The 21095-nt window shown below is 61.8% G+C and overlaps 2 protein-coding genes across 2 annotated transcripts; one reads left to right on the forward strand and one right to left on the reverse strand.

Annotated features, from left to right (window-relative positions):
* Positions 1-754: 754 nt before the first annotated feature.
* On the reverse strand, positions 755-9332 carry MFSD2A (MFSD2 lysolipid transporter A, lysophospholipid; the record flags this gene model as incomplete). The annotated part of the gene is made up of 14 exons (XM_082296777.1): positions 755-974; positions 1304-1480; positions 1654-1797; positions 2005-2117; positions 2422-2505; positions 3263-3346; positions 3575-3696; positions 4224-4314; positions 4410-4579; positions 4783-4861; positions 5019-5142; positions 8351-8475; positions 9043-9165; positions 9255-9332. 14 exons carry the CDS (start codon positions 9330-9332, stop codon positions 917-919), a joined length of 1572 nt encoding a protein of 523 aa, XP_082152903.1. The 3' UTR covers positions 755-916.
* A 5576-nt stretch (positions 9333-14908) lies between these two features.
* On the forward strand, positions 14909-18376 carry MYCL (MYCL proto-oncogene, bHLH transcription factor). Its single transcript, XM_082296471.1, has 2 exons — positions 14909-15422; positions 17771-18376. The coding sequence occupies exons 1-2, from the start codon at positions 14918-14920 to the stop codon at positions 18334-18336; spliced, it is 1071 nt and encodes a 356-aa protein (XP_082152597.1). The 5' UTR covers positions 14909-14917; the 3' UTR covers positions 18337-18376.
* The last annotated feature ends 2719 nt before the right edge of the window (positions 18377-21095 follow it).

The following is a 21095-nucleotide window of genomic DNA, read 5'->3' on the forward strand; positions in this document are numbered from 1 at the left end:
CTCTGCCCCGGCAGCCAGGGTTGAGTGTCACCCACAGCCCCCATTCCCTTTCTCTCTGCTCCCCAGCTGCCTCTCCTGTTTCCAGCCTTGAGTTCACCCTCTCCGCTGGCAGCACTTTGATTTCATTCCTCCCTCCACCCCCATTCCCCTCTTGAAAAGGAGGAAATAATGGAGCCTTTGTTGGATGGCTGCGACACAGGCACAGAGCAAGGAGCTGCACGGGGGCAAGGGGCTGAGCACAGCCTCCTGCCTGGATTATGGCATTCCTGCACCACGGCTCAGGAAAAGTCAATCCTGCACCCCGTGGTGTGTAAAGGGACCCTGGGCTTGCTGACAGCCGTGAAAAATCCCAGCCAGGAGAAAAAAAAAAAAAATCCTTCACACCCACTGCCGACTTCCCCCACTTTTATGTAAATTAATATTAACAGGTCCTCAGGTTTGGGTTCTGTACAGATATATACAAACAGGAAACAGCTCCATATTTACATCATTAAGTTAATTAGGCTCTGTAAAAAAAAGAAAAGGAACAGCTCCCACATTAGTGCCCTCTGTAGAGACAGCAGAGGTGAGCTCACGTCCTGGGCGTGGGGACACTGACAGTGTAATGTACACTAACGATCACCCCCACGGGTGGGCACGGGTGTTCCAGGCAAAACCATCCCAATCCGGCCTTCCCCGCCCTCCAGAGCCCGGCAGGGAGAGTGCTTGTCTCTGGCGAGGCACCACCATGTGTGTAATGTACACTACCAGCGCTCTGTGCGCCCGTGCGAGGCACGGGACGGGCACAGATCCCGAGTTCCAGCCGGGGGATGCTCCACACGGCTCCTCCAGCACCTGCAGAGGCACCGGGCTGGGCCAGCCCGGAGGGGACGAGTCCTTGGGGAGCCCCAGTGTGAGCAGACAGAGCCAGCCCGGGTCACACGATGCTGGCCAGTTCTGTGTTGTCCGACTCCGAGCTGCTGTTGCTCTCCTGCCTGGGGGAAAGAGTTGGGAATGAGGCCTAAATTAAGGCATACAGGCAAGGTCTGCATCCCTGTAATATCTGCCTTGGGGCACAGGAGCTTCCCAAGGGCTCTAGAGGGATGTCAGCACCTCGTGCAGCCCCTACACGAGCTGTGGGTGGCAGCTGGGGCGGGTTCCCGCTGATCTCCCAACACTTCACGCCATCCCTTTGGAAGTTGGGATTGGGAAAACAAGTCAGCCCTTCCCTCACGCCACCACCCATGGGTCCTGGAGGATTCCTGGACAAGCCAAAGTGTGTCCCAACCCGTCTGATCCTGCCCCCACACACACCCCCACACACCTTAGATCCTGCAGGGCTTTCTTGTTTTTCCTCCGCTTCTCCTCATCGATGGGATACAGCTTGAACAGCAGCAGGCTCAGCAGGATCAGCCCCACGGGCACAGCAGACACCAACATCTTTAGGGTGAAGTTCACCTGGCCAGGCTGGAAGCAGGCCCGGGTCTGGTACCCTGCAAAGCTGTGGGCAGAAAGGCACCTTCAGGCAAAGGAAACGGGGTTTGCAGGAGGTGAGCTGCTCCCTGTGGGGAGAGCTTTGGAGCAACAACTGGATTTAGACCCCATCAGCTCCCTCCCAGAGCTTGGGAAGGGCCTCCCTCCCTGCCCACCCTCAGCTCCCATGCAGGAACTCACTCCAGGCTGAGCGTGGAGATGCCCAGGGAGACCCCGGCTGTGAACTTGGTGAAGAAGACATAGAAGGAGAAGAAGATGGCCTCGTGGCCGGGGGAGCAGGGGTGCTGCAGCTTGAAGTCATCGATGACATCTGGCAGCATGGACCTGTGCAGAGAGACGGGCGCTGAACACCGGGACTGGCACAACAAAGCACCTCCTCTCTGCTGAGAGCATTTCCCTCAGGAGCCCCGCCTGGGGCTGGAAACACTGCAGAAAAGCCTTTGGAGGGTTTTTAGCCCCTCTGGCAGGCTCTGGAAGGCCCTTGCCCAGCCCTCGGGTACGCTGCTGGGCGCGCCAGCCCCTCACACTCACCAGGGCAGGAGGAAGGCAGCTGCCACGCTGATCCCGGCGGCGACGGCCACCACGTAGGTGACAAAGAGGCTACTGTCCAGGACAACCACGGCGATGAGGAAGGGGATGGCAGACTGCAGAGGGGGCAGGGACCAGGTTGGCATCAGCAGGGCCTGGCCCAGACCCCCTGGCTTTTCCCCCTCCCGCATATCCCAGCCAGGGTACCAGAGGTGTAGCGTCCCTCCCCGAGCCCCACAGCACCACTGCTGCTGGCCTTGGGCACATCCAGGACAGCATGAACAGCAGGAGGAAGGACAGGCACCAAACTGTCATTAGCAGCAGCCCCTGCCCAGCTCTGGGCTCTTTTGGGGGAACTCTGCCCATCCCGTGTGGTAAAGACCATCCCCATGTGCACCCCACACCTCAGGGGCCACTCACTGAGATGCCCACGTAGACAGCAGTCTTCTTCCCAAAACGGGTCAGGAACCACTGCCAGAAGGGAATGGTCAAGGTGGCCGAGAGCTGTGGGAAGAGCAGGGTCATGGTGTCACACATTGGCCCTTCCCAGCCAGGAACAGCTCCTGGCACAGCCTCCTGCCATCCCACGTCCAGCACCCGTGATTTCCACGCGCTCCCGGGGCTGGCACAAAGCCACACGTGGTGTGTGGGGCTACCCTACCTCCTCCCGCAGTGCAGAGCCCTGGCACCACTCCTGCCCTGACAGAGGGAGGATCTGACTCAATGCTCGGTGCTGGGAAGGGACCTGATCCTGGCACCTGCACACAGCGTGGCCAGGAGCCAGGCTCTGTGGGCACCGTGGCACCTTGGACCTTTCCACCCCACCAAGGAGAGGGTGGGAAGTGCTTCAGGAATGAGGCAAGCTGGAAAGTGCTCTCAAGGAGCTGTTTTGCTCCATGTTCCTGGCAGTAAACACTGAGATCCTTCTCTCAAAGCAGGGAGGGGAGGGAGACAAGTGGCAGGATTTGGACAAAAGGCCCCCAATGGCTCCTGGTCTCCCTCGTCTGTGGCCTCCTTCCCTCAGGAACAAAGGCCCCGCTGTTCCTGCCAGCCCACCCGGCCTTTGCAGGACACTTGACAGCTTCTTCTCCCTTCCCTTGTGCCAGGGGGACCTCTGATCACTGAACCTGGGACCCTGTCCCATGGGCTTCCCTCCCCTCGGCCCGTGGGGCCCCCATCCCACGCCAGCTCCCAGGCAACACCCACTGGACCCCGCCACAGTCCCAGCCCCGCCAGGGCTCCAGGGCAGGGCTGTACCCACCATGATGGCCAGCAGGATGTTCTGGAACTCGTTGCGGAAGCCCAGGGTGTAGGTGCAGAAGAGGGCAAAGTTTCCCTCCAGCAGCTGTGGAAAAGGCAGCCAGGGGTCAGGGGGGACACGTCTGTCCTCACCCAGCTGCACCCCCAGCGCAGGCAGGGGAAGAAAGCGGCCATTCACCGAGGGCACGAGGCCACATCCTCCTCCCTCTGCCTGGGGCAGCTCTGGCCCGTCCATCACGTGCTCCCAAGCCCCTTGGGATCATCTCCACTGCCACCCCCACGCTGTTCCCTGTCCCCAGCCCTTCCAGCTCACCATGAAGGCCAGCGAGGTGAAGAGGAAGCCGGCGATGAGCTTGATGTAGGGCCCGTGGTTCATCACCAGCTTCAGCCCCTGGAAGAAGGAGACAGGCTCATCTGACTGCAGCTCAGAGGACTCTGGGGAGCAGAGATCAGCCCAGCGTTAGACCCCCCCAAAACAGCGCCCGTGGGTGCCCCATCCCGCTGCTCAGCACCCTCCACAACCCCCTGCCCACCCACAGCATCCCAGCCCAAGGGAGTCAGGGCAACCCCTGCCCTCACCCAGGGCTCCTGCAGGCTCACGGAGCAGCCTGGCTGATCCCCCCGGGACAAGCAGGGACAGGGAAGGACAGGGAAGGACAGAAGTTTGGATATCACATCCCCCCGGGATGCCCTGGTTGGCACCGGCAACCTCGGCCAGCTGAAAACGGGCGAGATAAAGGTTATCTCTGGCAGGGCAGAGCAGAGCTAAGTCCTCATGGAGGTGCTCTGGCCTCCTGCCCTTCTGCAGCACCTCCCCAGACCCAGAGCTCAGCTCCACCTGCCCCTCTCCTCAGGGGCTTGACCCACAGATGAGAGGCCAAGAGCTCAGCCAGGCTCCTGGAGAGGAAGGAACAGCAGCGTTTCCACAAGCCCAGAGCATTCCAGCCCCTCTCCAGCCTCACCTCTCTTCTCCCTCACGCCCAGCAGCAGGATGAGGGCGCAGAGCACGTAGAGCCCCCCGATGACCCCCGCGGCGATCATGTAGGCATTTCTCTGTGCAAGAGAGGCAGCAGCAGTCAGGAACGGGGGCTCATCCCGGGAACAAGCCCGGTCTGAGGGGAGCACACGGCAGGGGATGCCCAGCTTACGGTGTCTGTGAGCGACTTGGTGTCGTGCGTCATGTTCAGCTCCTCCATGGCCACCGAGGAGTTGGTCAAGCCGAAGAAGGCGCTCTCGATGCAGGGAGTGTCCACTTTGCCAACGATCTGGCCCTGGATGGCAGTGCCCAGCACGGTGCCCAGCACTTCCACGGTCATACCTGGGGAGGGAGAGGCCAGTGGGACTGAGCACAGCCCTTGTCGACAGCAGAGCATCCCCAGCTGCGAGTCACCGCCCTTCCCAGGGAGAAATGAGCCAGCCCAGCTGTGCTACAGCTCCCTCCAAATCCCCAAGGGAAAGGAGGGAAGAGGGAAAGCAGGGAAAAGGGAAAGGGGGAAAATGGGAAAGGGGGGAAACTCTTACGGTAGGCAGTGGCCGAGTCCCGCTCGCTCTGCTCCCTGCTGATGAACATGGTCAGTGCTGAGTAAGGCACGTGGAAGCACTGCAAGGGAACGAGGAGGATTGGCTCAGGGAAGATGTAACAGCCCAAGGGACCTGGGGCAGGGTGGGATCTGCCCCTCTGTGCAGCTCAGCAAGGGGCAGGCAGGGCTTGGCACCCCCCATCCCTTGCCCCCCAGCCCGGTGTGAGCCTGACTCACCGTCACGAGGGTCTGGAAGGCACAGTAGAAGACAAGGTACCACATGACTTGTCCTGTGGAGATGTCTGGCACAAACCAGATGAGGAAGTAGGAGATGATGGCAAAAGGCGTGGAGAAGATGATCCTTTGAGAGAACAAAATGTCAGCCTCATGGGTGTTGAGCTGCCCAGCTCTCCCTGCTTCCACACATCCCGTGGGGTTCAGGCACCTGATCTGGAGGCTCCTGAGCTGACCCAGGGGTGGCCCAAACCAGGCTGGAGGCAGCAGCTCAGGCCTCACAGGGTCAGAAGAACTGACTCAGAGTTCCAGGCAAGAGCTTTCCTTGCACTAACAGAGATGTCTCTTTCCACAGAAACGATTGATCTGCTCCTGCCTTTGGCTTCCACCCCCGGCCCCGACCTCTCCCCCGGGCAGCGCTGCTGTGTTCAGCAGGATGTAATCACGGCCCTCATCCTGGCAAGGGCTGGGGAGCAGCCAGGCAGCTCAGCCCTGCTCCCCAGCAGCCAAAAACCTCTCACCAGCTTGGCTTTGCTGCCAAGCCCCCGCCCCCCCAAGCCCTGGTCCTGGGGTCAGCCCTGCTCTGCTGGCAGCAATGGAGCAAACCACCAGCCAGCTGCAGTCTGGCTCCTTCCTCCACCTCTGCCCAGCCTCCCAGAGCTGCGGGAGCAGGGACAGGGGATGCAAAACACAACAGAGGATCAAAGAGGACTGCTCAAGTGCTGGGCCTTGGCAGCAGTTCCTGCAGGATTTGCCAGCAAGGGCATCTGCCCTCTTCATCGAGCAGTTCCCATAACCCTCATCCTGCTGCAGGACAGCCAGGGCACAGCTCTGGCCCACACCAGCACCCCAGGGACACCACAGGCACCCAGGGCCCCCCATCACTCAGGGGAGCACGGGAGAAGGAAGGAGGGAAGCGAGCCAGGTGTTGAGGTTAAACCCACATCTGTTTAGGAGATGGATTTTGCTGGGGGATTTGCGAGCACCCTGCACTCCACAAACTGGGACAGAGGCTGCGTCCTGGAGAGAGTCCAGCAGAACTGGACACGGGACAGAGCCGCTCACGGCCAAGGCTGGCCCTTTGCTGCCAGGGTACAGCGAGATTTTTCCATCCGGGCTGATACACAGGACGCAAAGTTTAAATTTAAAGCCGGGGAGGGAGCGGGGAGAGCGAGAAACAGAAACTGCATGGTCGGAGAGCAGCGACAGGCACTGCACAGGACCCAACACATGCACATTTTTCCGCGCCCACGTCACCCCGTTGGGGAAGAGGGGGGAGGAAAGCGCCGAGCAGCTCCAGCCCCTCCTCGCCGCCGCTTATCTCGGCTCACATACGTGGAGCCAGGGAAAACGTGGAGCCAAAATGTTGAATGAAATCACCAGAGCAGCGCGGCGGCAACAGCGTCATGCTCGCCGTCGCATGAGCGTCAGATGTGCCAGTTCCCCGTGGTAACCCCCCGGCACCGGGCAGCTGAGCTCCGGCCAGGGCTGACCACAGCTCCTGGCAGCAGAGGAGTGACTGGGAGTAACCCCTGACCCAGGGCGAGGTGATTAAGGCGCGCTCGGAGGCGGCTGCCGTGACGTGCCCCGGCGCTCATTGGCCCCGCTCGATGGTGTGTTCCTTTGTGCCGCTCGCACACCCCTTCCCGGCCGGCTTCAAGTGTTTGCAAACGGCTCCTGCCCCCGGAGAAGGTCAAAGCCGGGGGGTTTCTCCGTCACCGACACCTCAAGGAAAAGTTTAGTCAGAGGGAAGTCCGCGGTGGCCAAGGAAATGCGGATCCCAGCTCAGAGCTGGGGACTGAGTGACGTCCACGAGGCTGGGGGAGAGGAGGAAGCAGCCAGGGGATGAGCTGGTGGAAGGAAATGTGCCAAGAAGTGTTTCAAAGAGAAGAGAACTGAAAGGGAGAGAGGTGATGGCCCTCAGGGAAGGTCTCCTCCCCATTCCAAGGAACTGGAGCGGCCACAAGCTTTGTGCTGGAGCCAGCTGGGCTTAGTCTCACAGATCAGCCCCTCCGGAGCCTGGCACTAAACCCTCACCCACGGCGGGGTCACCTCGCGGGTGTTGAGGGCTGGGGTCAGGCAGCAGCCTCTGAGACCACCCCAGTGCCTGCAGCTCCTGGCTTTGCACACAGGGAAACTGAGGCAGCGCCAGCAGCTCTGCAGCCACAGCAGCAGCACCAGCCTGGGGCTGCGCGGCCCCGCAGAGCCAGAAAAACCTGGGTTTAAGAGGTTTAAAAATCAGCTCGGCTCCATCCAAATTGGACTCAGCGGGCAGCCCTTGAGCCAGGCACAACAGCAGCGAGCTCCGGCTGCCCCGGCGCTGCTGAGGGGCCCAGCGTGAGCCGACAGCTCTGGCTAATTTTAACGAAGCAGGAGCTGCTCAGAGGAATGCGGCCACTTCAGTCCCACCCCCCGCCTCGAGATTAGGGCCAGCAGAGCCATCCCACACAGCCCTGCCGCACGCCCAGCCAGCCCCGCGCTAATCTCCGACCCCAGACCCTGCTGCACACAGGGAGAAGCTATTTCAGGCCACGTGTGTGGAGCCTGCCTTCCACAACAGCCGGCTGCTGCCCAGAGCTATTCCAGGAAAGCCAGGAAGCAGAGGGTATAATCTGCGGGGGAAAGGGCTGCGTCCCTCCAGCTCCAGTCCCCCAGTGCCCACCCTCTGTGTCTTTCAGCGATCCCACAGGCGCACGGGGTTATTTCAGCCACCCTGTCCCCACTCAGGCATTAGCACCCCGACATGCTCCACATCCCGTGCGGGAACAGGTGTTCACGGATATCCTAAGTCTGCCCTGGGTGCAGGCATGAGCCATTTGGGGGGGTCACAAAGCCCGTCCCATCTGCTCCCAAGGGCAGCGGGAGCACCCACGTGCAGGCACCCAGATCCATGACAGCTGCCTCCCTGCCCGGGGAGCACCCTCGTGACTGTGAGCCGGCACTTCCAACACCACCACGGATCGACCAGACACACACCCCCGTCCCTCCTCCCAGTGTCTGTGATGCCACCTGCTCCAGCTGCCACCGTGGCCCTGCAAACCCGCCAGGGACTCTGCAGTCACCACAGGAACAAAGTCCAGCATGGTGGGGCAGGGAGGCTGGAGCTTGCAGGTGCAGTGACACTGAGGTCAGACCAGAGCAACAGGTACAAACTTGAGGCCTCCCAGCTGCTGGTGGCATCAGGGGCTTTTTGGAGCTCTTGGCACCTCATGTGGGTGAGCCAGGGCGTCAGCACGTCCTGTGCTGGACGCCTCATGCCAGGGGACACCCAAAACTGACTGGAAGAGCTGTGACACATCAGGCAGGGAATGCAGGGTGCTACCGGCAGCTCTTACCAGGGCATCAGGCGGCCGAAGCGGGTCCAGGAGGTTTTGCTGATGAAGAAGCCCACCATGGGGTCCGTGATGGCATCCCAGACTCGCCCCGCAAACAGGATGATGGAGGCATAGAAAGCGTCCACCTGCGGCAGGAGGAACTTGTGTCAGGACCCGCAAACCCCTGGTGCTCCCAGCTGCCCCTCCTGAGCCCCTCAGGACCATCCCAACCCTACCTACTGCGACCCCCCCGACCATTTGGGAGCAGTCCCTCGGTCTCTCCCCCTCGTTCAGGGGGATTTGAGGCTCCCAGTACCTTCAGGTGCTGCCCCAGCACGCTCTTCCCACAGGGAATTCCAACATCTCAGAGCAGAGTTCCCCAAACCCAGCACGAGGCAGCCCACGGGCTCTCCCCGCGCGGTTTCCTTCCCTCCGTGTTTCCCACCGACCCGGCTCGCTGTGGGTCCGGAGGATGGGTCCTGTGCCCCCCCAAAACAGCCACCACGACCCCGCTTTGTCCCGCGGGGACCCCAAGCGCGGCAACACCGCGCCCGGGGGAAACCCGCAGCCTCCGGGGGTCTGGCGGGGGTCGGGGCGCTGCCGAGCCCCCCGTAGCTCCATCCCCCGGGCAAAGCGGCACCGGGAGCTCCGGGATCCCCAGCCCCATTGCCAATGCCACCCCCCAGCCCAGCCCGGCGCCAAGGCGGCCGTACCTGAGCCACGTCCAGGAGGTAGATCTGGAGGAAGAAGCCGAGGGCGCAGCCCGTGATCTGGTACGGAGCCCCCCCGATGGCGTAGCACAACTTGCTGCACACCGACAGCCTCTCGCGGCTCTCCTGCAACCGGGATCGGCGTTAGCGACACCGGGAAGCGCCCCCCGCCCCGAGCCAGCCCGGACCCCCCTCCGGCTGTCGCCGGTGCTCACCCTGCGGCGGTGCTGGCGGAGGGCGGGCGGCAGGAGCCCCCCGGCCCCGGCCCGCTCCGCGCCGCCGCCCCCGGCCATGCCGTGCGCGATGAATGGAGCCGAGCCGCCGCCGCCCGCCCTTGTACCGGAGAGCCCGCCCCGGGAGGGGCCGCACCGACCCGACCCGCCCCCGCCCTTCTCCTCCTCCTCCTCCTCCTTCTCCTTCTCCTGTCCCAGCCCTTCCCCCCAGTTCTCTCCTGCCTGTGTCGCGGTGCTTTTGTTACCTCCTCTCTGTCCCACATCCCCTCATTCCTCCATTCCCCCATCCTTCATCCCTCAGCCCCTCTCTCCATCCCTTCTCTCCATCCCTTGCCTCCATCCCAGCCCGTCATCCCTTAAAATCGCAGAATGGTTTGGGTTGGAAGAGGCCTTACAGCCCATCTCATTCCAGCTCCCTGCCACCTCCCAGGCCCATCCTCCCTGGCCTTGAGGAATGGAGCATCCACCGCCTCTCTGGGCAACCTGTGCCAGTGCCCCACTGCCCTCATCATTGAAAACTTTCTTTATGTCTCACCTAAACCTCCCCTCTTTCAGTTTAAACCATCAGCTCTTGTCCTACCACAACAGGCCCTGCCAAAAAGGCTGCAGGGGACACCTGCAGTGTCCCCCTCACTGGGTGGCCACATGGACATCAATCCCAGCCCCTCTCGGCTGTGCCAGCTGCTGTTTGCCCACCGGTGAGCACACACAGACCTGTGTCAGTGTCGTATCACTGCAGTGACAGCCACCAGCTGCCCTGGACTTGGGCCACCAAGGTTCAAAGATTGCCCTGAGATGGGGCTGCAGAGCAGGGCCGAGCCAATGGGGCCAGCGTGGCACCAGTGCCATGCCTTGAGTGCCACTTGGAGCTGGGCACGGGGATGGGGGCAGGCAGGAAGGACAGGACCTGGGATGCAGCAGAACCTGAGAGATGAGCAGGGTGGGTGGCCCAGCAGCTCCAGGCACTCCCTGTTCTCGGGAACACTGGGGTGGTGTCACCACTGACTCACAGTTTCGGGCCCCTCAGACACCTGCAGTGGGTTCCCCTGGCACTGCCTTGTGGCACAGGGATGCCACCCCTGGGGATGGGGGTCTGTGTGAGCCTTCAGGGTGTCCAAATCAGTGGCACAAAATACCTCGAAGCAAGAGAGGAGCAAGGTGTGGACACAGACCTGCCTCAGTTTCCCTCTTCACAGAGAAAATCTCTTGCCCAGGAGCAGAGGGCACTCCTGAGGTGGCACTTGACCATCCCGAAGGGACCAGACTTCCCACTGTGTGTGACCCCAGCACTATTAGCTCTGCTCCCTTTGTCCCAGGGGCTCCTCAGCTCCTGGGAATGCTTTTGGCATTCCTGTCCTTGAGCAAAGCTCTCGGGAGCTGCCTCCTGGGCAAACAGGGATTTATGGGAACAAAGAGAGAGACAGAGATTGTGCAGAAAGATCAGAGATAGGTGAACTCAGCCTTGCATCTGAAGAGGAGAAGTAGACAGACCAGGATTTCCCTGGATTAGGAGGATTTTCTCCCCCAGATATGGTATTGCACAATTTCTGGTGGGGGATTTCAGCCCTTCCTCCTCAGCAGATGCTCTAGGGGATCCTCATGGTGACAAATGACCCACCAAGGGCTGATCCCAGCAGGGATATCGTTGCAGCAGCTCCTGCCAAGCTTGAGGACTCCAGGGACCCACAGGTGGCTGGGGCTGGGCCACCCACAGGGTCACCCTTGTCACCAGGACCCCTCAAATACCCCTCTGACAGTGACACTGCACCAGCCTGGCCTCATCCCTCAGCTGGGGACACCACTGGGGCCTCTTTGGGGATGGGATGCAAATGCTGGCCCTGGGGACATGGAAGGACAGGGGCTCCAGTGCACGATGCCATCCCGCCTGCCACCCACACCTCCCACTGTCACACATCCGGCACAGCCCGGAGCAGGATCTGAGCAAGTGTGAGAGCACCCGAAACCAGACAGCCCAGCCAGGCTGGGCCAGCCAGGATGGGGAGGATGGGCTTGGGGGCAAACAGCAGCGAGGTGATCCCAGAGCTTTTGGGGGGCTACAGACCAGCCTGAGCGTGGGGATAGCACTGCCTGACACCACAGAGCTTCTCCAGGGCTCAGGGCACCTCCTGCTCTCGGGCAGGGCGTGACAGGGACAAAATGGGTCGAGGGAGTGAGGAGGCAGCAGGGCTGGAAGCAGTGGTGCATTTTCCTCTCCTTTCTCTGCACGCTCAGAGTGGGTGACTGCACGCCCAGGGAGCTGGGGCTGCTGCGAGCCCGGGGCTGTGGGCACTGTCCCCCTCCCCGTCAGGCTGGGCAGCATCTGGTGGTGTTCCTGTAGCCCAAAGGGGCTTGGGATGGCATTGTGCAAAAACCACCAGCCAGGCTCCGTGGCTGCTACCCAGCAGCTTCTTGGGGACAAAGGGGACACATTGTGTGGCTGCACGTGGCAGCTGCCCTGTGCTGCCCACCCCTCTCCTGTGTGGGACCCTGGGGACCGTGTCCCAAGGCAGAGGGGGACGAGATGGGGCCAGGATGTGTTGGCACAGCCTCTGCTCCCTCCCTGAGCATCCAAGACTCCCATGGGGATGGCAGAGTGGCTCGAAGGCTGCTGCTGCAGCGGGATGGGGACAGCCAGAGGCAGAGCCCCAGCCCATGACACCCCTGGGACACCCGTCACGCTCGGGGGGCGGCTGCCCATTGCGTGGAAGCGCTCTGGTGTCTCGAGGTTCAAAGCCCAGCCCTGCTGGAAGTGGGGATGCAAAGGGCACAGGGGCCCCGGAGTTGCCCTTGCATCATGTGTGGAGCCGTGCCAGCCACCAGCGGGGCCGCGGCAGCTCCCGCGGGGCTGTGCAGGGCCGGGGACACGCACTCGGGTGCTGGCTGGGGGTCTGTGCCAGCCCCCGGTGGGTTACCCTGTCCCGTGGGTGGCCCCTCTGTCGCTGTCACCGCAGCCCCTGTTTGCGCAGCCGGCGCCGCAGCGAGAGGCTCTCGGCTCGTGTTTGCCCAGCGCCTGGAGAGGCCGGGATGAAAGGGCTGCGCGGCCCCTCCAGCCCTCTCCAGCGGTGCTTTTGCACCTTCAAAGCACCCGGGAGTCCCTTGAAGCCGGGACAAGCTCCTGCCTCGCCCTGGGAAAAGCTGGGGGCGCCCCAGAGGCCAGCAAGGAGGGAGGGAGGGAGGGAGGGAGGAAGGAGACGTGGCCGGGCGCTATAGGCTGCGGGAGGGTTCGCTCCCGTGCCTGCGGATGTGCTGGTGTTGGAACAGGCGGCTGGGGGCAGTGCCAGCCGTGTCCCCGCCGTGACCACTTGTCACTGCAGGTGCTGGGACAGGACAAACCTCTGGGGCAGCTCAGTCTCTGCCCTCAGTGCAGAGCGATTTGTTCCCTAAGGAGGAAGAGAGGGCTTCACCCGTGCTTCCCAGGGAGGGAAAAGGACGGGAGCAGCCCTGAGGTGGGAGGATTCCACCTGGTGACACCCCGGGGACGTGCCCGGGGCTCCCAGCCTGGCTGGGGACTGGGGCCGAAACAGATCGGAGCACAAAGGGGACATCAGCCCGGACTCCACCGGGATTCCCGGATCCCGCAGCTCCTGCGCCAGCCCCGCGGCCGTGCGGGCAGGATTGGGATGCTCAAGGCTGCTCTGGAAGGGCCAGGAGAGCATTTTTAGGGCCATCGCGGGGACGCCACGGCTGGGAAACCACAGCCCCGGGGCCAGCTCCCTCCCAGGTGCAGGAGCTGGCAAAGCTTTGCAGCGTCCGCCGAGCCTCAAGCCAGCAAGGGAAGGGCCGGAGCTACCCCGGGACACACCGGGGTATCCCGGGGCACCCCATCTGCTTGGGGACCCCGGGACAGCCGCCAGCCCAGCACCCGCTCCCAGCCCTGCTCCTCTGCCAGCCCAGTGCCCGCTGGCAGTGGGGAAACTGAGGCACGGAGCGATGGGCAGCGCTGTCCCCCGGGCGGGGGGTGCCCGGTGCGGTGTCCCCCGAGCGTCGCCGTCCTCGCCGCCGCACGGACGGTGCTCCCGGGGCCCAGCAGGTGGCGCCCCGCGCCCGCCGGTGGCGGCGGAAGGGGCCGGGGACCGGGGGAGACCGGGGGGGTGCTGTGATGGACCGGACTGGGCAGCGCTGATTCACGCCTGGCTGGGCTGGACTGGGCTTTTCTGTGCTGGGCTGGACTGGTCCATGAAGGACCGTGCAGTGCTGGGCTGCACTGGGCTGTGCTGGGCTGTGCTGGGCTGTGCTGGCCTGTACTGGCCTGTACTGGGCCGTATTGGTCGCTGGACTGGGACAATTTCCTCCCTCCAGGGCCGGTGCTGAACTTCCAGCACCAGCCCCCAGTCCCCCCAGCTCCCAGTGCTGCCGGCTGGGGCAGATCCGGTGGCCTCACCCGCACCGGGTGGCGAAAGGAGGGTGCTGGGGCTGGAGTGGGTTCACACACACTGCGGGCGGAATCTGTCGGTTCCGGGTGGACTTTGTACCCCTGTGCGCGTGTGTGTGTAACCATCAGTGCGGGAGGTGAAAGCCTCGCTGTGTTTTCACAACATTTATTGCCCTTTCTAGAAGGAAGCTGGCGTTGCAGGGATGCAGCATCCTGCTGGGCTCCCCCGGCTCCCCAAGGACACAGCGTGTCCCTCTGGACCCCAGGCTGGATGTGCCAGGTGCTGCTGGTGGGAGCTGTGTGTGTGTCCCAGGACATCCCAACCTCCCTCCAGCCCGTGGCTCCTGACATCCCCGGCAGCTCCCAACGCCTCCACGGCCCTTCCTCCGTGCACGGACCTCGTTCCTCATGGGCACTGTGTCTCCCAGCTCTGTTTTTCTGATGTCCCCACAGCCCCTCCTTGTTTTATTCAGCGTCTTGCTGGAGTTGGTGGCTTTCAGAGGGGAAAAGCTCCCGGCTGGGTCTGTGAGGGCTTTGGGAAGGAGTGGGGATGCCTCCAGGTGGCAGCCAGGGTGGCAACCTGATCTGGACACCAACACTAAGTGACCCCACTGCTGCCCAGTGCTGCAGCCACTCTCCTGCCTGTGGTGGCAGCATCCGGTGTGAGCTCGGGAGCCCAACAGGAATTGCGGTGACAGCCAGGCAAGGGGGAAGAGATGAGAAAGGGCACTCGAAGATGGTCCCCGGCAGCAGCTGATGCCTCCCTGTGACTTGTCCCCTCTTCTCCAGTTTGCTTTGCCCTCGTCCCCAGGCTGGTGGCACAGCTGCGTGTCCCTCCTTAGCGCTTGCAGAGGGGGATCCCCCAAGCCCTACTCCTCCTGGTGGGCCAAGGACGGCGCTGGGAGCCCCGAGGACGCTCCTGGGGGCAGCAAGGAGCCCCCAGCCCAGGGCACGGGGTGGCTGCTGCTTCAGAACCCCCTGAGCATCCCCGGTAGCGGGACCGGGGACCCCCCTCACCGTGTCCCCCCGGGTGGGCGGGGCACAGGGCACGACCACGCCCTTTATGCAAATCTCAGCGCGGCGATTGGTGGGGGCGGGGCCGGGCTCCGCGGCCGGGCTATAAGAGCGGGGGGGAACAATGCGCCCGCGGTCCCGGCTCGGGGGCTGGCGCCGGGGTGGGGGTCCCCCCTCATCCCTGGGGCTGCCCCTCTCCTGAGAGCGGCTCTCGGGAGTGCCCCTGTTTTTCTCTCAGCCACCCCCTTCCCCAGCCGAGATGGAGTTTGACTCGTACCAGCATTACTTCTACGATCACGACGCCCAGGAGGATTTCCACCGCTCCACGGCGCCCAGCGAGGATATCTGGAAGAAGTTCGAGCTGGTCCCCACGCCCCCGCTGTCCCCGCTGGCTGTCCTCGGGGAGAAGGGGTGCTGCTCGGGGGCGGAGGAGCGCTCGGGATGGCTCTCCCGATACTGCCTCTCCGGGGAAGAGCCGGAGTATCTCATAGGGACGGGGCAGATCTTCGGGAACCTGAGCGCTTTCATCCTCAAGGATTGCATGTGGAGCGGATTTTCAGCGCGGGAGAGACTGGAGAAGGCGATGACGGAGAAACTTTCCACGGGCACGCAGAGAGCCACCCCGCACAAACCGTCCTTCGCGCAGGATTTTGGGTTCAGCAGCTCCGTGAGCGAGTGCGTGGATCCCGCTGCCGTCTTCCTTTGCCCGCTGGCCGAGAGCAAGATCCCCGCATCCTCGGGATCCGAGGGTCAGAGCGATTCCGGTAAGGGATGGAGCCGCTCCGCCGCCGAGCTGCCCAGCCGGGTGCCCCCAGCCTTGCTGGAGCCCGGCGTGGGGAACACGCGTGTCCACACATGTGCGTGTCGGGAGCCTCCCAGCCAGGCTGCGCCTTTGTTGAGACTCCAAGCGAGCCCCGGTCCCGGCCCCACGAACAAAGCGGGCTCGGCTGCTCCCCTTTCCAGCGGGGTTTCTGCTGGGGAGCCCCCTGCCCCTCTCGGGAGGGTGCGTGGGGCTCCCTCCGGCTGTTGCGTGGGACTCTGGTGGCCCCTTTCCCTCTTCCCAGCCCCACGGAAATCTCGTGGGAAGGTCGAAGGGCAAGTTTGCAGCTCACCGTGGAAAGTTTGGGGTTCCGAGCGCTGCACCGCGCTCTGCCGCCGGCTCGTAAATTCGGCTGCTTCCCCCTGCTCCCTCCCACAGCCCACCCGGGACGGGCTTCCCTCGGGACAAAAGGCAAAATATGCCCTGTGGGCAGCAGGTTTGGGAGCAGCGGCGTGTCCCCCGAGGCGGTGGCTCGGTAGGACGGGCTGGAACAGCCGCACCGGCTGTGGCGCGTCCCAGCCCAGCCCCGGGGCACGTCTGCCTGTCCCGCGTGGGGTGTGTGTGTTCGTGGGTGTTTACACAGGGGTCGGGCTGGGACCTCCGACACCCACCCGCCAAGGGCAGCGTGGTGCCACTGCATCTCTCCAATGTCACGCCAATTTTCGGCGCTTATTTGCGAACACCCTCCAGCTCTCCACAAGCCCCGTAGCCCCGTCGGGGCCCGTGCGTTGTTTCCCTCGCTCCCACCGAGGCCGGGCCCACTCGGCTGCCGTGGGAGCGCTGCCGCGGTGCCGTGACCCCGTTAATAAATCTGCCGGTGGCCGCCACCTGCGCCGGTGAGTCACGGCGCGGGGCTTAATGCCATTAGTAGCCCGGGGACGGTAAGCCAGGTCGCGGGCGTTAAGAGGCTTAACCCAAATATGCGGGGGCCTGGCGGGGGTCCCGGTGGGGTCCCGGTGGGGTCCCGGGGCCGGTGGGGTCCCGGAGGGGTCCGGCCGCGCCACGTGGGCGCCGAACAAAAAGCAACAGATTGCAAACAATGAGAGGGGCGGTGCTGATGGACAGGAGCGCGGACCAATGGGGTGGCAGGACAGCAGGCCGGCCCCGCGGGACAGCCAATGGGAGGCTGCAGGGGGCGGGGTTACGCGGTCTGACTTTTATTAATGAGCGCGTGTGTGTCCGGGGCTGAGGCCGAGCGGGTTGTGACACCGATGAGTGACCCTTCCCTCCCCATCCCGGTAGCTCCAGTAGCAGAGAGGTTCGGGCTGGTTGGGTTGAGTCCCCAAAGCCTGGACGGTTTGGGGTATCGGCTGGAGCCGCTAGCAGGAGCCCACCACTGGCCCCCTCAGAGGAGGGTGGGGGCCAGGCCTCTGCCCGCGGTGCTGGTGGAGGTTTGAGCATCTCGGGGGACCTTTAGCAAGTGGCTGTATTTTCACCCAAAGCCTAAGGAAAAAGTTGGAGGCCCATCCCCTAAAGTGAGAGCGACCGCGGTTGTGTCTGCAGCGTGGTCACCTCGCTGTCCCCAAAGCCAGCTTCCTGCCACCGGGCTTTGCTGAGATGGGACAACTGCGGTGGCAACAGGCAGAGTGCTTTGGGGCCAGTTATGCTTTATTTAGGTCTTTCTGTTCCTGGGCTTGAGATGCCTTTGAGGTTCAGAGTCTGCTGTAGGGACCTCTTCACCTCTCCCTCCCTCCCTGCACAGTGGGGGATTGTCCCCTCTGTCCCCGGGAAGCCTGGGCTGAATGGGCTTTATCACTTGTGATAAGTAACAAGTCACCGAGGTGGGAAGCTGCAGCCAAGGGGAACAAAGGGTATTTCTGCCCTTCTATCCCTCATTTACAATTCCAATGGGCCATGAAAGCGCCCGACCGGGATGAACTTTGGAACCAGGCTGTCCCAGCATCCTGCTCCTCCAGTTCCCCCCCCCCCCCCCCCCCCCCCCCGCCACGCAGGAGGGCTCGAGTGATTCTTGCCTGATGATCCTTTATGATTAGCACGTGTTGCTCCTGGTGCTGAAGTGAGGCAGATGTAAAGCCTCGCCGTCCAATTTTGGGGGACCAGGCACAGGAAACAGGGAGGGAATTCCACTCCTTCCCACGTGATGGTATTGGAAGGGCACTTAAATCACTCAGTCCCTTCTGGAGGTCACAGAGTTTGCAGTGCATGAGCAAGCTTTAGTGGAGTTTCCATCCCCAGGGAGCTGTGGGGATGCCCAGAAAGGTGACAAGGGGTGACTGAGGGTTCCCATCTGACGGGGATTTGTTCTTTCTTTGCCATGTCGGTTACGAGCAGAAGGTGAAGAGATCGACGTGGTGACGGTGGACAAGAGACAATCGCTCAGCCTGAGGAAGCCGGTCACCATCACGCTCCGTGCCGACCCCCTGGACCCCTGCATGAAACGCTTCCACATCTCCGTCCACCAGCAGCAGCACAACTACGCCGCTCGCTCGCCGCCGGACTCCTGTCCCCTGCCGGAGTCACCCCAGCAGGACCAGGAGGAGGACGAGCCACCCGGTGCTGTGGAGCCAGCCCCTGCCATGGTCCTGCCTGAGCCCAGCTTGCCAAAACCCAGCAGCAGCCCCGGCTCCGACAGCGAGGACGTGGCCAAGAGGAAAAACCACAACTACCTGGAGCGCAAGCGGCGCAACGACCTGCGCTCGCGCTTCCTGGCCCTGCGGGACCAGGTGCCCGGGCTCGCCAGCTGCCCCAAGACCCCCAAAGTGGTGATCCTGAGCAAATCCTCGGAGTACCTGCAGTCCCTCATCAATGCTGAGAGGAGGATGGCAGCCGAGAAGCGGCAGCTGCAGCTGCGCCAGAACCAGCTGCTCAAACGGATTGCTCACCTCAAGGGGCACTAGCACCCAGCGTGCCCCCTGCCCTGGTCCCCACAACCCCCCAGTTCCTTCTCAATTTGCACATTTTTTTATTTTTTGGTTGCTTGTCGAACTGTTGGCCTCGGGGGCTGGAGCACGTGGCAGTGGCTGCAGGAATGGGTCCACAGCGGAGACCCCATCACCTGCTTGGGGTTGGCTTCTTGGCACCGGGTGTTGCGAGATTTCCCTTGTCCCTGCTGTGAAGCTTCCTCAGTGACTGCTCCAATTCAAGAGCTCAAATCTATCCCTCCTCCCCAGCAGCCCCTGCACCCCTCTCTGCCATTTGCCACCGACAGCATCGCTGGGAGCTGCCCCTGGGCATCCACCTCGCCCTAAAAACCCCAAGCAACCACGTCTGCCTTGGCTCCTGGAAGCAGGCACAGAGCCCAGCACGGGGCTCGCCTCTGGATGGATCCCATGGAGATGGTGAGGGCAGGATGTGTCTCTGCACCCCGTGGGCAATCCCCTTGCTCGGCTGGACCGTACCTCACTTCCTTGTCACTTCACACAGTAGCTGGTCCTGGATTTTTATGTTCTAGAAACTGCTGCTGTAACTGCGAGTCTTATACTGGAGGCTGTGTTTTTATACTGTATTTTTGTACCACTTTTTGAGAAGTATTGGTAAAGAGTTTGCTTTTTTATATATATATAAATATATAAAAACTTTTTTTTTTTTTTTAAAGAGGGATTTCCTGCTGTGGGGGAGGGCTCAGTCCTGCTGCACTTTAGGGAGATCAGGAAGGGGCTGGTTCCTGCTGGACCCTTGAGCTGAGTCCTCGCAGAGGCCGTTCACCCCCTTGCAGCTCTCCAAACCACCCATTTGCAATAACAGGGGATTTTATCCCTTTCCCATCCTTGTGAGCATCCTTGTGATCCCTTTTCCCACCCTCACGAGTTCTCCTTCACCAGCAGCCACTTAAAATCCCCAGCAAAGCTTGCAGGGGGCAGGTTGGGCTGTGCTGCCTTCCCTGTCTGTGCCCTTCTGCTGCCCAGCCTGCGGTGGGCTGTGTGGGTGGCAGAGTCCCCTGTCCCCTCCCAGGGGTGCTGGCAGGGGTGGTCCTGCAGGATGGCACCCTGGGCTCCCTGCTGACCTGCTGAGAACTGTTAGAGTTAACACTGGTTGGATTTAGCACTTTCTTCATTACCTCACACTTCATAAATAAATAAGTTTGCAACAGCCTGGGTCTGCTTTTTCCATGCTGTGGGTTGCCATGCTTCAGCTTGGTGCTCCTTGGGGGGCTGCTCTGGCTCATGGGTTTTGGGATATCCTGGGCTTGAATAGAAATCAATCTATTTTACACCAGGGCTCAGCTGCACCAAGACTGAGCTCTTTGTCCTGGTTTTCTCCCAGAGATCGAAGAAGTGGTTGTGGTGGTGGGGCCAGGGAAATGAATCACCTGGATTATTTTTCTTCCTTTTAAGTGGTTTTATTGGCAAGGAAGGGCAGAGAGCCCAGGTTGGGCTCGGAAAAGGCTTTGATGTAACTATAAACCCCCCTAATGGGGTTTGGGGCAGGGGCTGTGGGGTGATCGCTGCCCCACAGGTCAGGGGCCGGGGCTGTGTCTGGCAGTAACCCTATAGGGAGGGGGGAATGCAATCCACTCGCTTCCAGGGGCATCGGAGAACTCCATATCCCAGACCTGCCAAGGGGATGAAATTATATATATGTGTGTTCTCCCTGCTGCCCCCAAACCCGATGCCTTTGGGTTTCCTTTGTCCTGGCAGCAAAAGTCTTACTCTCAGTGCAGGAGGGACGTGGGATTATGTTACTGCTGAGGAGCCAGGAGCGAGGAGCTGCTGCTGGAGCCTCGATCACCCGGGGGAAACCAGCCTTAAACAGCAACGCTGCCACACAGCAGCCCTTAAACACCCATCCCCTTCACTTCCAGCAGCGTTTCACACTCTGTGTGTTGCATCACATGGTGTCACAGCCTTTCAGAGCTGTATTAAAAGGTGCTCCCGTGACCCACAGCTTAACCAGGGAGCGGGGTGACCTAAATCTGACACCTCGCCCATGCGCAGGAAACAAAGCCCAGATGTACCAGCCCCTCAAACGGTTTATTTTCGCTGTGTTTTTGTGGCACTCGCACTCAAAGCCTGGTGTCTTTTCTCAGCTCAAGGTGACCCTCCCGAGAAGGTTTTTAGTGAGTTGGGTTTTTTCTTTTCATGCTGAAGGCACATAGGAAGTTTAAAATGTTAATTATCTTCCTTGGAAGTGACGAGCAGGTGCACGGACTGAGCTGAGACTGTCACCTGTGGGAGATGTGGCTGGTCCCAAATCAAACTGAAGACCTGGGTTGCAGTTTGCAAATACCTTTGAGTTCTCCTGCCTAAAGCCTGCATCCATATGTACCCACCTGAAACTTCCCTGGTTACTGGAGCACGTGTGTCCTCTCATATTGTCACGGTCAGCATGAGGGAAGGAGACTGACAGTGCTATGAAGTGAACAAAATAAGCACACAGGGCTTTCCTACTCGCTTGTTCAGCGCTGCAATTTGTGAGTGTCAGCTGCAATCATCGCAAGTCGGCATTTCCAGGGCCTGAATTAGTTATTTTTTAATGCACATTGCCCTGCTAACACCCTGCCCTTTGCTGTAGCCCCGAAACCGCTTCTGCTTGCCCATCACATCTTCCCTCCCGTCCCTGCGCCGGCCCGGGGGTGTCGTGGGCGCGATGCCGCCTTCACGCCTGGGCTGGCAAATTTTTAGGACAGTTTCCCGAGGCGGCGATAATCCCTTCCCTG

The sequence above is a fragment of the Coloeus monedula genome, assembly GCF_965178545.1.
Source record: "Coloeus monedula genome assembly, chromosome: 24".
NCBI lineage: Eukaryota > Metazoa > Chordata > Aves > Passeriformes > Corvidae > Coloeus > Coloeus monedula.

Coding starts and splice junctions, on each gene's coding strand:
- MYCL (XM_082296471.1), top strand. CDS start 14,918: ATGGAGTTTGACTCGTACCAGCATTACTTCTACGATCACGACGCCCAG. Junction 15,423..17,770: donor CGAGGGTCAGAGCGATTCCG/GTAAGGGATGGA, acceptor GGTTACGAGCAG/AAGGTGAAGAGATCGACGTG.